The sequence below is a fragment of the Miscanthus floridulus genome, chromosome 16 (genome assembly GCF_019320115.1).
Source record: "Miscanthus floridulus cultivar M001 chromosome 16, ASM1932011v1, whole genome shotgun sequence".
Classification (NCBI taxonomy): Eukaryota; Viridiplantae; Streptophyta; class Magnoliopsida; order Poales; family Poaceae; genus Miscanthus; species Miscanthus floridulus.
Window position 1 is genome coordinate 1,090,105 of NC_089595.1, and position 16,372 is coordinate 1,106,476.

General features: G+C 42.5%; 1 protein-coding gene across 2 annotated transcripts; it reads right to left on the reverse strand.

Moving 5' to 3' along the window:
* Nucleotides 1-4,250: 4,250 nt before the first annotated feature.
* LOC136513983 (uncharacterized) lies at nt 4,251-16,211 on the reverse strand. 2 transcript variants are annotated; one of them, XM_066507964.1, is made up of 3 exons: nt 13,179-16,211; nt 7,568-7,714; nt 4,251-5,303 (listed from the first exon to the last, which is right to left on the reverse strand). In XM_066507964.1, the coding sequence occupies exons 1-2, from the start codon at nt 15,297-15,299 to the stop codon at nt 7,640-7,642; spliced, it is 2,196 nt and encodes a 731-aa protein (XP_066364061.1). In that variant the 5' UTR covers nt 15,300-16,211; the 3' UTR covers nt 4,251-5,303; nt 7,568-7,639. The 2 variants fall into 2 exon arrangements, with proteins under 2 accessions (XP_066364061.1, XP_066364060.1); XM_066507963.1 differs by lacking the exon at nt 4,251-5,303 and adding an exon at nt 6,289-6,518.
* Nucleotides 16,212-16,372: the final 161 nt, after the last annotated feature.

Here is a 16,372-nt window from a genome sequence, read left to right on the forward strand (position 1 = left end):
ATTTTCAAATCCTTTTTCATTCAAACAAAATTTTGAACTATTTCAAAGCAGTTTCAAAAGTTAGTGTAAAAATGAAAGTTGCTTAAAAATTTATTCTCTACAACTTTGCTTTTAAGACCAAAGTCAAATTCCAAATAGATTTTGAATTACAAAATAAACATCAATATTAATTCAAAACCCTAATTTTGAAGAATTATTTTAAAAGCAAAATTTGGCAAAAATTTAAATATAAACTTTGCTCCAATTTGTATCCTAAATATTTATAAGCTATCCTAGTGATCAAAACAAGAAATCATAGCATCCAAACATGAGCATGGCATTTCACATTGTTTTAAACATAATGAATTTCAATCAACTTAAGCACCACATGAAATGATACTTCATTTCTTTCGAAATGAAATGCATGAATGATGCTTATGCATGAGGTGATGATGATTATGCTCATGGGATGAAATGGTAATGCATGCTTAACACCGAGGTGTTATAGCCCTCCCCCTTATAAAAATCTTGTCCTAAGATTTGGGTTACGAACCATTTGTTATAAAAATCTTCATAAGCTTTTTGTAGATATTCTCCCATTTCCCAAGTTGCATCTCCCTCATCATGATGATTCCACTGTATCTTGTATGTTTTCACCACACTATTCCGATTAGCATGTTCTTTAGTGTCTAACATATGGACCGGTTGCTCATGATACACCAAATCTGATTTGAGTTTGATGCCCTGAGGTTCTATTCTTTCCTCCGGAACACGCAAACACTTCTTGAGTTGTGATACATGGAAAACTAGAAATACGGTACACATTGTCTCAGGTAACTCTATCTTATAAGCTATTGGACCCTTCTTTCCAAGATCTTGTATGGTCCTATGAATCTAGCGGCAAGCTTTCTTCGGACTCCAAACCGTTTCTTCTTCATTGGCGTGACCTTTAGATAAACATAGTCACTAGCTTCAAACACATTCAAGTTGTAATCTTTGATCAATTAATGGCTGCACATTCAAGCAATGTGACTTTCTACTCAAAGCATCTGCCACTACATTGGCCTTTCCAGGATGATACTGCACATTCAAGTTGTAATCTTTGATCAATTCTAACCATCTTCGTTGTCTCATGTTTAGCTCTGGTTGGGTAAAGATGTACTTGAGGCTCTTGTGATCTGTGAAAATATTGCACACATTACCAAGTAGATAAAGTCTCCAAATTTTTAGGGCATGCATAACTGCAGCAAGTTCAAGATCACATGTCGGATAGTTGACCTCGTGCTTTCTCAATTGACGTGAGGCATAAGCAATGACTCTTCCTTCTTGCATAAGAACACAGCCCAATCTAGTTTTCGATGCGTCGCAAAACACATCAAATGGTTTCTCGATGTCCGGTTGTGCTAGAACAGGAGCAGTAGTCAATAGTTTCCGCAAGGTGTGGAAAGCTGCTTCACACTCCTCTATCCACACAAACTTGTGATCTTTCTGTAGCAGACTTGTCATTGGCTTGGCAATCTTTGAGAAGTCTAGTATAAAACGACGATAGTAACCGGCTAATCCTAAGAAACTTCTAACCTCAGGAACTGTGGTCGGTGCCTTCCAATCCATAACCTCTTGCACCTTACTTGGATCGACTGAAACTCCATTTTTTGATAGAATGTGACCAAGGAAAGGAACTTTCTTCAACCAAAATTCGCACTTGCTAAACTTAGCATACAGCTTATGATCTCTAAGTCTAGTCAAGACAATTCTCAGATGCTCTTCATGATTCTTCTCGTTCTCAGAGTACACCAGAATGTCATCAATGAACACAACCACAAACTTATCCAATTCTGGCATAAAAACTGTATTCATCAGAAACATAAAGTATGCAGGAGCATTTGTCAACCCAAAGGACATGACAAGATACTCATACAACCCATATCTGGTGGAAAATGCGGTTTTCGGTATATCTTGTGGCCTAATCTTGATCTGATGATAACTGGATCTCAAATCTATCTTGGAGAACACCTTAGCCTTGGCTAACTGGTCAAACAGAACATCAATATAAGGCAAGGGATACTTATTCTTGATGGTTACAGCGTTAAGTGGCCTGTAATCCATGCACATTCTCAACGTGCCCTCTTTCTTCTTCTTCACAAACAAGGCAGGACATCCCCATTCAGACTTGCTTGGCCGGATAAACCCCATTTTCGATAACTCTTCTAGTTGCTTCTTCAGCTCAACTAATTCATCCGGAGGCATCCGATAGGGTCTCCTTGAAATCGGAGCTGTTCCGGGGATTAACTCAATTCCAAACTCAATATCCCTATCTAGCGGAAGACCAGGTAACTCATCTGGGAATACATCCGGAAACTCACACACTACCAGAATCTGATGAATAGGAATAACTTTAGTAGCACATGTCACACTTATAAGGTCTGTTCTCCGAGGCAATGGTACTTGGAAAGTACCCTCACCCAGGGGATCCTTAAGGGTAAGTACCCGACTTCCTGTATCTATAACTGCTCCCCAATCCTTCATCCAATTCATCCCTATAATGACATCCAGAACTAGTCTAGGCATAACTATCAAGTTCACTCGAAACTTTCTGCTACCTAATTCAAGGGTTGCCCCTCGAACCATTCGATTGGTCAAAACATCAGCCCCCGCTGAACTTATACGGTAACCATAACCCAATTATGTGCATAGTTGTTCATGTTTCCATGCAAATGCTTGACTCATAAAAGAATGTGATGATCCAGAATCAAATAGAACAACTGCAGGGTGTTGGTTGACAGGAAACTTACCAGCGGTTACGGGCTCTCCCTCAGGAATCTCATCCACAGTCATACTATGCACCCGAGCAGTATAGGTCTGCTGCTTCTTCTTGGGCGGATAAGGACAGAACCTTGAGAAGTGACCGGGTTGATCACAATTGTAGCAGGGTCCCCTTACTGTACCAGTAGATCCCACAGCTCCCTTGGAACTACCCTATACCGCAGTTGCAGCTGCCTTGTTGGACTGCACTGCCATCTTGTAAGGCTTCTGTGGTCCCCTGAAATTCTGACCTCTCTACTATGGTGGCCTGAACCTAGCGCCAGGTGCAGATGGATGATAGGGAGGACGACCTCCCACAGGTGCTCTTGCTTGGGATGGACCACCTTCTCATGCTCTCTTGCGAGTCTTGGCTGCGGTACTAGCGTTGTTGTTCTTTTCTTGCTTCAGATAATCACTAATAAATTCATTGAATCTAGCGCGGGTGTTGGTACCCACATGCTTCATCATCTTTGGATTGAGTCCTCTCTTGAAACTGGCAATTCTCTTAGCATCGGTGTCAACCATGTCGGGAGCATAACGGCACAAGTTGTTGAAAGCATGCAAATATTGCGTCACGGTTTTGGTGCCCTGATTCAACGCCAAGAACTCTCCCAACTTCATCTCGGTCAGCCCAGGTGGAATATAAACTCCATAGAAGGCCTCAGCGAACTCTCTCCATGTAATCTGAGCATTTGGAGGGAAGGTGGTGCGATGGTGCTTCCACCACATTCCTGCTGGCCCTTGCAACTGATGTGCTACATACTCAGTTTTCAATACCTCAGTCATCCTCAACACACGGAATTTATCTTCCATAGTGTTGATCCATTCTTCAGCATCGAGTGGTTCTGTTGCTTCCTTGAATATTGGCAGCTTGGTGTCCATAAAATCTTTGAAGTTGCTGTACTAATTCACCCCATTGCCACCACCCTGATTGTTACCGTGTTGAACATTGTTGGCGATGGTACGTAGAAAATCCTCCATGTTCTTCTGGGATTGTTCCGTGTTGCGCTGACTCTCGAGCAACTATGCGAAGAACACCTCTGGGTGAGCGGGGGAGGAGGTGGCAAATGCGGTTCATGGGGGGCTCATTATTGTTGACATGGTTTCCACCACCACCACCGGTCCCAGCACCATTAGCACTGGTCTCGGCAGCCTCATAAGTGGTACGACAAGTATTTGTCATCTGCATATTTCAGCAACAAGTAATGATTGAGTGAAGCTGTAATAATTGTGAGTGAAGGAAAAATTATGCCATACTGAATTTACTGGAGAGAATAAATTCATACAATAAAATAGAGGCACAATAATCGCATCCCAATTAAAACAACATCACTAATTAAATTACTTCAAAAGCAAACATCGCGTCCATACAATCGAATTGCCAGCATACCTACACTGGACTTTTATGCGTTCAGATATCGCATTACTAGCCAAGTTCCAATCACATGCCAAGTCTCATAAGTTCGAAGCAAGATACATTAGGTTACATGCCAACAAAAGAAAGGTCGTCGCGACAGGACCTAAACACTAGCGCAAGGTAACTAGCCTACTCCTTGGGGCCATCATCGGGGTCAGAGACGTCACCATCGCCCCCAGGTGAAACTATAGGCTCGTCCTCGTCGTCGTCGATGTCCATGCCAGCGGCGTCTAGAGGAGCATATGGGCCAACCCCATTGTAGAGCGTGTGAAACTCCTCGTGCAGGTTGGTGTTGTACTCCTCTAGCTCATCGACCCTCTGCAGCAGAAGGTCCCTCTTGTTCCAGGCTTCATTCCTTTCCTGAACCAACTGTCCAATCATACGGTCTGTATTGTTGTTGGCCTGAGTCAACGTATGCACCTGCTACATAGCTCTATCACCTCTCTCTACCGCCTGGTCCTGCTGTAAGCTCATATTAGCCAACTGCTCCTGCAAACTAGCTATAGCACGTGCCTGCTTCTTCTTCTGCTTTCTTACCTTGAGCTTATCATGACCACGTAAGCCAGTCAAAGTCTAGTAGGTACACTCAAGACCCTGATACGCTCTGATAGCGGCAAACATAGCACTCATAGCATGCCTGTCCCTTAGCTGGACCTCTGACCAAAGCACTTCCCTAAGGCTGAACCCAAATAGCATTACGAGGATCATCCCTAGGAAAGGTGCCAGCTAGAGCTGCTGCAAGCTCACTAGGAAATCTGCTCATGATGTCCCTGATGACACGGAAAGCTGCTCCCTCTCCACCCTCAACAGGAGTGCGACCCTCAAACTTCAAGTGCCAACCATCCCATTCTGGAGCATCACCAAGAGTAGGAACTGTGATCTCTACCACTGCAAGGCCATCCTCTGCTAACTGGCTCTCATTCCAAGAGTACACTAGCTCTTGACCCTCTGGGTACCCCACATCATGGAGCACTCTCCAAAGCAAGGTCGACATGCCAAACTCGCTCAAGAAGGTGTCTGTGGCGTGGTGCTCCCTTAGGGCCAACTGATGTCGAGGTGCTCTTCCTCCGGTGGACTTACGGGCGATCTGCTTCGTGCAGGCCATCTGTAGCAAAATTTCTTTTATTACCCCGTGGGAACATATTTTAGGTGATACAACTTTTATCAAAATGAGATAATCAATTTATAAGGGGAGGAATGCATGACATGAATGAAATGCACAAGTAATATGATGTATGTACGTGTTGTACGTTCTCACAAACTTATGAAATAAATAATTTCTAGCGATGAATTCGGTGGCATACAAACGATCTCTCAAATACGTATCTAATACGTTCTACACGATAACGTTGTTATGTACCTGCAGAAGATTCATTTTAGCCCAATTTCCAATGAATGCATAAAAGCAATAAATTTTATCTACACGCTCTACACGAATCCCCAGATACGTGTACAATGGTAGTAACTACCCGAACCATCATCCTATTGACGGCATCACCTCAACGGACGGAATAACCACACATGAGATACCTTTGTAAAACATGCGTAGAACATGTAATAACTCTAGCATCATATAAGCATTCACCCTAGATCGGCGGTGTATCCGATCAAGCTCTCACAACTCACACTTACCGAGGTGTAGAGGCAAATGATCCATACACTACCACTCAAACAAGTGGCACTCATACAATAGCACGCCATATGAGCAACGAAAGAGAAATATGATGCAAGAACCCCAAGTCAGTACTTAATTAAGCCACCTAGAGTTCTTAACTGGGCATAAAGGATATGACCACTGGCACACTTTTTAGTTTGGAACTTACATTTTTCAAATGCCTTTTTGTTTTAAATACACTTGTGAACAGTGACACGCTAAACCATGCTCTGATCCAGCTGTAACAGAACTGACCAATTATACGAAATTAAGTAAGAAAATCACCCGCCAGAGCAGACGATTTAGCAAACTTAAGCCCGTATAACCCGGTAGTCTGTGAAATCATGAAGGATTTCAAACCAACTCACATACTAGCCAAGATCGTAATAAGTTTAGCGGTCACCATCACATATTACATAAAAGTTCGCATCACAGGTACATCAAAGTTTAAACATAGTTATTACAAACGAGTTCAAATAAAAGTAGCGGAAGCCATTTGTTCAAAACCACACACACTCACACGGAGTTCAAATACAGTGCCAGCTAATGATCATCTCCAACAAAAGCATTAGACGAGACGTAAGGAATGACCATGCCCATGGTCCTAAGCATCACCCATTGTAGGATAAAGGCAGTTGATACAGTAGCCGTAATACATCTGCCCATCTGCAACAAGTGGGAACAAAACCCTAAGTACGAGAAGGTACTCAGCTAGACTTACCCGACATAACCAAAAATAAAGTGACACCAAGGATTATGAAGGGCTTTATAGTAGGGTAGCTGACTCATTTGCAAAAAGAGGCATTTTTAGTATTTCAAGAACCTTTCCAAAAGCAGTATTGTCAAGATAATTATTATTAGCCTGTCGACTACATTTGCACCTATACTAGAGCAAGCATGTGATTAAGCAAATAATGATAACCAATGATCATTAACAACTTCCATAATGTCATATTCATTTTAACTGTCCAAGTGTTCCATCAACATTACTACGATGAAGTAACTCAAGTCAAGTGTTCACTATCCAGTGAACGATGGTGATTCGAATCGATTATTAACCAGCTGGTAATTTATTTCTTACACAAACCTCACTCACCCGCTAAAGTGAGGTATCGGTCACCGAGTCAACTATCTAGGAAAAATCTCGAGTTTGCCAGGAACCACATGTACCCGGGGGCTGACCGACTGCCTTTCGGTCTTATCATCGCGCCCCCGTGTCCTACCACACCTGCTCTGGTACAGTGCGTTGCGGGCAATCTACTCGGCCCGAATAATCTCCTAGCTTCGCGGTCGAAAGGTACTTTATTCGGCCAGCTAAATGTAAGGCATGCGTTCAACATGACCTGAGGCCCAACAACGGTCGGTCCTTAATCGACACAGACGGAAAGCACTACAGTCCAAAACTCTGTAAGTCTCTGTCCGGTCTCAACTTCAAATTAACACTTAGTTATACCATGACTACATAGTTATCCAAGCAGATCTAGGTAACCACCTATAGCTCGTAGGTGATAGGAAATCACCCGACTTCTATCGGTCTAAGCCAGCTAAGCATTGACTCGACTACGGATACCAGGGTAACAAGGATATAGTATAACAAAGGTAGACAAGGTATAATGCAGCAACGGTTGCAAACAACTCCTGAACATAATGCATCAATTAAAGTAAAGCATTAATTAATAATCGCAAACCGGGGAGAAAAATGCTCTGGGGCTTGCCTCTCTCGAAGGAGCTCGGGCGGTGATTGGGGCACTCCAGAAGTTCCTCAACGTCCTCCTCGTCTGCTTCAATCACTTCTTGTGGCTACACCTCGAGCTGCTCCTCGAGCTCCTCGGGTATGATGACCGGGCTCTCGGTTTGCGATCCTGTATGATGCAGGTGCGTAAGTGCTTATGCAAAAGGTGCATTGGATGAAATGAACACAATGAATATGCTTGCATGCAAGGTAGTCAACATCATCCAAGAACATGTACTACAAGCACATGTTATCTATTGCATTCTCTTCTATTACTAATATGCTACGTCAACACATCTCATTAAATGCTTCAAAGATACACCAAAGCTTCACTAATTTCTTAATCATGCATAAAGCAACATTTGATTAAACCCTAATTAATAATAGGTTTGAATAGCAACATCTATTTTTATAGCATAGAAAAATCTTAGAAAATTACCATAGCACAGTACTACCCTAAGTAGTCTACCATCAAATTTTTATGGCATTTGAATAATTGGATTAGCCTACACAAAAATGACAAGCTATGGCATAATTATGATCATGAAAATACTTTGTACTGTGAAAAGTGTCAAACAATAGATGTAATATTTTTCCTATGTTCTACATAGTAAATAATCACTGCACAAAAATTATCACATGCATGTTTTATACAAATTTTGCTCTCTAGTAAAAATAACAAAAATCAACCATTAAAGGCACTTGAACTACACCTCATAATTTTTCTACAGGACATACATGGCATATATTTTTCCTAGGAAGTACATTACACAAGAAGAGTAACAAACTTGGAATCATATTTTTCTGATACATATAGGTTTTACTAAACATTTTACAAGATATCAGCAATATCAAGAATTAAATAAAGCTCTACATTAAAGTATCTCAAAAATGACATGCAATATTTTTATCATGTAGATCTGGTGACAAGGAACACAACAAAATTTGTTTCAACAAATTTGGAGCCATTTTGAGCAAGTTATAAATTCCCAAAGCATTTAAATAGAAATCTGAAAATCATTTCTTAAATTCTTTCCGAAAATCCCCGTTCCAAAACTGCTAGATCCACCCAGCTTTCTACCCAGGCGTGCACCCCTACGACTGACAGTGGCCCCGCGGGTCAGCTGGCCCCACCTGCCAGCCCCTGAGGCAGAGGAGGCTACGCTGATCGGCGTGAGCTCGTCGTCGGCGAGGTGGCCGGCGACGAGGTCACCACCAACGTGACCACCTTGCCAAGGCGGACACGGTAGTGCAAGCAGCAGGGACAGAGGAGCTCGAGAGCAAGCTGGCCAGCGGCCATGGTGGTGTGGTGGTGCGGCTCACCGATGGGTAGCCATCTCCGGCCGAGAAGGGGCGTGAGATGTGGCATGGGAGCTTCACCGAGCTCGTGCGGTGCTCATGCACGTGAAGGGAGAGCGAGAAGGAGGATGGAGGGGCAAGGTCCACGGAGCGGAGCACTCTGGCGAGCTCGGCCACGACTCTAGCGAGGGATTCCCGGGGAAGGGGAGCTTCTCATGGCTTACCGAGGCGAGCACGAGGTGCGCGAGGAGGAGGCGATGCTCAGGGCAAGATGGAGATGGCTCAGGCGAACTAGAGCAGCCAGAACGGCCAACTCCAGCGAGCTACTGGTGCGGGCGGTGGCGGAGGCGAGCGCTGTGGCTGCTGCTTGCACTGGCAGATGAGAGAGCAAAGTGAAGGAGTGAGGAGGAGCGTAGCGTGGTCAGGCAGGTGAAGGCGCGATAGGAGGGGCGCGAGGCAGGCCGGTGGTGCCGCGCGGCGAACTCGTCGACGCATGGCGTGCACGCCCTGGCGTGGTTGGGCGAGTGCACGGCGAACGAGCGTGGCACGCGGGAGTAGGAGCGCGGCACGGAGCAGGCCGGGCTGGTCTGCGCGGCTGGGCTGGAAGTGAGGCGCGAGGCCCAACTTAGGTAATTGATCTTTTTCAAATTATTTTCAAATCCTTTTTCATTCAAACAAAATTTTGAACTATTTCAAAGTAGTTTCAAAAGTTGGTGTAAAAATGAAAGTTGCTTAAAAATTTATTCTCTACAACTTTGCTTTTAAGACCAAAGTCAAATTCCAAATAGATTTTGAATTACAAAATAAACATCAATATTAATTCAAAACCCTAATTTTGAAGAATTATTTTAAAAGCAAAATTTGGCAAAAATTTAAATATAAACTTTGCTCCAATTTGTATCCTAAATATTTATAAGCTATCCTAGTGATCAAAACAAGAAATTATGGCATCCAAACATGAGCATGGCATTTCACATTGTTTTAACACATAATGAATTTCAATCAACTTAAGCACCACATGAAATGATACTTCATTTCTTTCGAAATGAAATGCATGAATGATGCTTATGCATGAGGTGATGATGATTATGCTCATGGGATGAAATGGTAATGCATGCTTAACACCGAGGTGTTACAGCCCTCCCCCGTTATAAAAATCTCGTCCCGAGATTTGGGTTACGAACCATTTGTTATAAAAATCTTCATAAGCTTTTTGTAGATATTCTCCCGTTTCCCAAGTTGCATCTCCCTCATCATGATGATTCCACTGTATCTTGTATGTTTTCACCACACTATTCCAAGTAGCACGTTCTTTAGTGCCTAACACACGGATCGGTTGCTCATAATACACCAAATCTGATTTGAGTTTGATGCCCTGAGGTTCTATTCTTTCCTCCAGAACACGCAAACACTTCTTGAGTTGTGATACATGGAAAACTGGAAATACGGTACTCATTGTCTCAGGTAACTCTATCTTATAAGCTACTAGACCTCTTCTTTCTAAGATCTTGTATGGTCCTACGAATCTAGCGGCAAGCTTTCTTCGGACTCCAAACCGTTTCTTCTTCATTGGCGTGACCTTCAGATAAACATAGTCACTAGCTTCAAACACAAGGGGTCTCCTTCTTCTATCTGCATAACTTTTCTGACGTGATTGGGCCGCCTTCATATTTTGTTGAATAATATGAACTTTCTTCTCGGCCTCTTCTACAAAGTCAATACCATAATACCTTCTTTCTCCTGGCTCGACCCAATTCAGTGGTGTTCTACATTTTCTGCCAAACAAAGCTTCAAATGGAGCCATCTTGATGCTTTCTTGATAACTGTTATTGTAAGCAAACTCAGCTAAAGGTAACCATGACTCCCATGAACCCCTAGAAGACAACACACAAGCTCTTAACACATCCTCTAGAACAGCATTCACTCGTTCAGTCTAACCATCTATCTGAAGATGATAAGCGGTACTACGAATCAAACTAGTTCCCAAGCCTTTGTGCAAATGTTCCCAAAAGTGAGCCATGAACTGTGGCCCTCTATCAGATACTATAGTCTTTGGTATGCCATGCAACCTTACAATTTCTACAATATACTTCTTGGCATATTGAGGTGGTCGATAATCTGTCTTGATAGGCAAGAAATGAGTGGTCTTGGTAAGACGATCCACAATCACCCAAATCGAATAATGTCCCTTTTGAGTAGTGGGCAAACCCAAGATAAAATCCATACTTATATCATCCCACTTCCAACTAGGTATGGACAAAGGTTGCAACAAACCGGCAGGTTTCATATGAATAGCTTTCACTCTACAACACGTGTCACATCTGGCAACATAGGCTATAACTTCTTTCTTCATCTTGGTCCACCAATAATGAGGTCTCAGTTCTTGATACATCTTACTACTTCCCAGATGGATAGATAGCTTAGAAAGGTGAGCTTCATCCATGAGTTTATTCCTAAGCTCTCGATCCTTGGGAACCACAAGACGGTCATCAAACCACAACACGCCCTGTTCATCCACTCTAAAGTGCTTAGACGGCTCTTCTTTTATTTTATCTTTGATGTGAAATATTTCCTTGTCTGTTTTCTGGCCTTCTATTATCTTACTCTCCAACAAGCAACTAATCTGAATACTATGTAACATAGCAGGATGCATCAGATCGAACCCATCTTCAAGTAATGGCTGCACATTCAAGCAATGTGACTTTCTACTCAAAGCATCTACCACTACATTGGCCTTTCTAGGATGATACTGCACATTCAAGTTGTAATCTTTGATCAATTCTAACCATCTTCGCTGTCTCATGTTCAGCTCTGGTTGGGTAAAGATGTACTTGAGACTCTTGTGATCTATGAAAATATTGCACACATTACCAAGTAGATAATGTCTCCAAATTTTTAGGGCATGCACAACTGCAGCAAGTTCAAGATCATGTGTCGGATAGTTGACCTCGTGCTTTCTCAATTGACATGAGGCATAAGCAATGACTCTTCCTTCTTGCATAAGAACACAGCCCAATCCAGTTTTTGATGCATCGCAAAACACATCAAATGGTTTCTCGATGTTCGGTTGTGCTAGAACAGGAGTAGTGGTCAATAGTTTCCGCAAGGTGTGGAAAGCTGCTTCACACTCCTCTGTCCACACGAACTTGTGATCTTTCTGTAGCAGACTTGTCATTGGCTTGGCAATCTTCGAGAAGTCTGGTATAAAACGACGATAGTAACCGGCTAATCCTAAGAAACTTCTAACCTCAGGAACTGTGGTCGGTGCCTTCCAATCCATAACCTCTTGCACCTTACTTGGATCGACTGAAACTCCATTTTCTGATAGAATGTGACCAAGGAAAGGAACTTTCTTCAACCAAAATTTACACTTGCTAAACTTAGCATACAGCTTATGATCTCTAAGTCTGGTCAAGACAATTCTCAGATACTCTTCATGATCCTTCTCGTTCTCAGAGTACACCAGAATGTCATCAATGAACACAACCACAAACTTATCCAATTCTAGCATGAAAACTGTATTCATCAGAAACATAAAGTATGTAGGAGCATTTGTCAAGCCAAAGGACATGACAAGATACTCATACAACCCGTATTTGGTGGAAAATGCGGTTTTCGGTATATCTTGTGGCCTAATCTTGATCTGATGATAACCGGATCTCAAATCTATCTTGGAGAACACCTTAGCCTTGGCTAACTGGTCAAACAGAACATCAATATAAGGCAAGGGATACTTATTCTTGATGGTTACATCGTTAAGTGGCCTGTAATCCACGCACATTCTCAACGTGCCCTCTTTCTTCTTCTTCTTCTTCTTCTTCTTCTTCTTCTTCTTCTTCTTGATGGTCAAAGCAGTTTCAAAAGTTGGTGTAAAAATGAAAGTTGCTTAAAAATTTATTCTCTACAACTTTGCTTTTAGGACCAAAGTCAAATTCCAAATAGATTTTGAATTACAAAATAAACATCAATATTAATTCAAAACCCTAATTTTGAAGAATTATTTTAAAAGCAAAATTTGGCAAAAATTTAAATATAAACTTTGCTCCAATTTGTATCCTAAATATTTATAAGCTATCCTAGTGATCAAAACAAGAAATCATGGCATCCAAACATGAGCATGGTATTTCACTTTATTTTAAACATAATGAATTTCAATCAACTTAAGCACCACATGAAATGATACTTCATTTCTTTCAAAATGAAATGCATGAATGATGCTTATGCATGAGGTGATGATGATTATGCTCATGGGATGAAATGGTAATGCATGCTTAACACCGAGGTGTTACACAAACCTTCTTGGTGCTCTTCATGTTTGAAATGATTTCCTTTGGCACCCAAAAGTGTTTGACCCCATTGTTGGCTTGCTTGTTCACCTTGATGGCCACCACCTTGTCATTTTTCTTCTTTGTCAAGAGATAAGGTGTGAAGGCCTTCTTGTCCACCTTGTTGGTGTAGGTGTTGGAGAGCTTGCTTGTTTGCTTTTTCTCCTTCTTCTTTGCTCCTCCCCCATTCTTCACCTTGCACTCATAGGACTTGTGACCTTCCTTGTGGCACACGTAACAAACCACAGTTTGTCCTTCATCAAGCTTCTTCACTCCCTTGACGGTGTTATCTTGATGAAGTTGGGTTTGCTTCGCCTTGCCTTTTACTTGAGTCAAGTCCTTGGTGAGGCAAGCTACTTCTTGCTTGAGTTGCTCATTCTCCTTTGCAACCTCTTGTGTGCATGTATCTACAACAACTTTCTCAACACAAACTTGGTTGCACAAAGGTGAGTCTAAACATAAATCATTACAAGAAGTAGAGGCATCCTTTTTAGACATGTTAAAGATAGAACTTTTCTTTTTAGATGCCTTGGTGGGGGTTGTGCTAACGGCTTCAAGATTAGCAACTTTATTAGTTAGCTCATCACAATGTTTGCACATGGTTTCCATTTTAGCAAGCAAACTATTATATGCTTCTTGTGAGCTAGCTAACTTTTCTTTTAATTTTTCATTTTTCTTTAAGAGTTGCTCATCATTGATTGTGCATGCATTTGTTGTTGCACTAGTCTCGAGTTTCTCAATTTTAGTAGATAGTTCAACATTGAGATTAGCAAAGTTCTCATATTGTTCAAGCAAGGTTTTGTATGCTTTTTGTGAACTATCTAGCTTTTCTTTTAAACTTTTGAGCTTCTTATGTTGACTAGTGCAAGCTTTAGCATAATTAAGATTTTCTTGCACAAGTTCATGATAAGAAGGCATATCATCATCACTATCACTCTCACTAGAGGAAGAGCTTTTGTTACCTCGTGCCATAAGGCACACACGAGAAGAGCTTGATGATGAGTGCTTGCGGCCTCGCCTCTTGTGATGGGGTTCTTCTTCACTTGAAGAATCATCCCATGATCTTATTGATGTGAGGGCTTGGTTCTTGCATGCCTTTTTCTTTGTCTTGGGTGTGGGCTTGTTTGGACAAACTTCCACAAAGTGCCCCAACTCACCGCATCCATAGCATCCTCTCTTTCTTTGCTCCTTTCTTTGATTTGTGAAAATGAAATCTTGAATTTGGATGGGCACACCCTTGACATTGAGCCTTTGGATCATCTTCTCCACCTTGTTGATCACTTTGATTGATTCTTCATCAAGATCAGAGGTGGAGGAGGAAGATTGATCATCACTTGAATCTTCATCATCATCATCATCGTCCTCATCTTCTTCTTCATCTTCACTTGAGGAACTTGAGCTTGAGCTTGTCTCAACTTGCTTGCCCTTCATCTTCTTTTTCTCGCTACAAGCGAGAGCTTTGCCTTTGCTTGATGAAGAAGCTTCTTCTTGACCCATCTTCTGTGACATTTCAAATGCCACTAACTTGCCAATGGCTATGCCCGGGGTCATATTGCTCAAGTCCTCCATGTTGTGAAGGATGGTGATAATGCTTGCATATTTCTTTTGTGGTAGCACGGAGATGATCTTCCTCACGATGTCCGCATCATCTAGCTTTAATAATCCTATAGAATGGAGCTCATTGATAATTAGATTCAAACGAGAATACATATCACGAACAAGCTCATCATCATTCATAGTAAAGGAATCATAGTTTTGCTTTGCTAGACAATGTTTTTGCTCACGGACATTGCTTGTGCCGTCATGGAGCTCTTGGAGTTTTAACCAAATTTCATGTGTCGTATTTAAAGTGAATACTTGGTTAAAAACATACATACTAAGTGATTCAAAGAAGCAATTTTTAGCTCTAGCATTGAAGTGCATTTCTTTTTCATCACTCTTTGTGGGTTTTTTGGGATTCTTGATGGGTTTCATCCCGTCACGAGTGACTCTCCATACACCCAAATCAACCGCCTCAAGGTGGCAAGCCATTCTAGCTTTATAGTATGGGAAGTTAGTGCCGTCAAAGTGCGGAGGCCTAGCGGTATCCATCTCAACCACTCTAAATAGCGTCGGCTCAACGGTGGTTAAGTCAAAGGTCCAAATTGAGCCAACCGGCTCTGATACCAATTGAAGGGACCGTGACGCCTAAGAGGGGGGTGAAATAGGCAACTTAAAAATTCTAACTCTAAACTATGGCCTCTTTTTCTAACTCTAGCAAAACCTATGCAATAGATGAATTATCTAAATGTGCAACTATGGTTTTGCTAGTGAGTTGCTATCTCTACCATAAAACAAGTAATGTAAACAATGTAAGTGCGGAAGCTAAAGAGCAAGGTAGAGATATGCAAACTCCCGTCGACGACTCCGGTATTTTTACCGAGGTATCGAGAAGCGCGCAAGCTTCCCCCTAGTCCTCGTTGGAGCCCCTCGCAAGGAATCCCTCACAAGGGCCAAGCTCCTGGTCGGGTAACTCCGTGGATAGCCTCGGGCCTTCCCCACGCGCAAGTGGGTCTCCGACGTTCCTTCTGGCAAGCCTCTCCTGGATGCTCCCCGCCGTCTTCACTATCAAGTTTCTGGTCGAAACGCCACGGGCCTTGTTCCCTCTGGTACACGGTGGCGGCCACACCACAAACTCGGTTGGTGTGATCTCGCAAGACTTCAAGCCCCTCCGATGTACAACACTTGTGCTCACAAGCATGGGGTAGCAGGAGGTATGCAAACCTCACTAAACACTAAGCCTAAACCTAGAGCAAGCGCATAAGCGGTGGTCTAATTAACCTAAGCACTTCACAAAGTCTCTACACTAATCACCTGATGAATCACTAAGCACTATGCAAGTGGAGATCACTAGAATGGTGTATCAACACTCTTGGTATGTTTCCTCAGCTCCACACCTATCAAATGGCCAGTTGGGGGTTGTATTTATAAGCCCCACTGAGAAAGTAGCCGTTGGGGTCGAACTCCCGCAATTCTACTACTGACCGGACGATGAATCGTCCTGACTGGGCGCGTCCGGTCGTCCCGATCATTGAGCCGACAATATACCGATCATTGAGCCGACAATATACTGAATCGTCCTGAGTGGACGCTGAATCGTCCTGACTGGATGCATACGGTCACTG

What these genes read in the sequence shown, in the direction of transcription:
- LOC136513983 (XM_066507964.1), bottom strand. Translation starts at nt 15,299, where the DNA reads ATGGATACCGCTAGGCCTCCGCACTTTGACGGCACTAACTTCCCATAC. An exon ending in ACATGAAGAGCACCAAGAAG is followed by an intron (nt 7,715 to 13,178) that starts GTTTGTGTAACA and finishes TGCATCATACAG; the next exon opens with GATCGCAAACCGAGAGCCCG.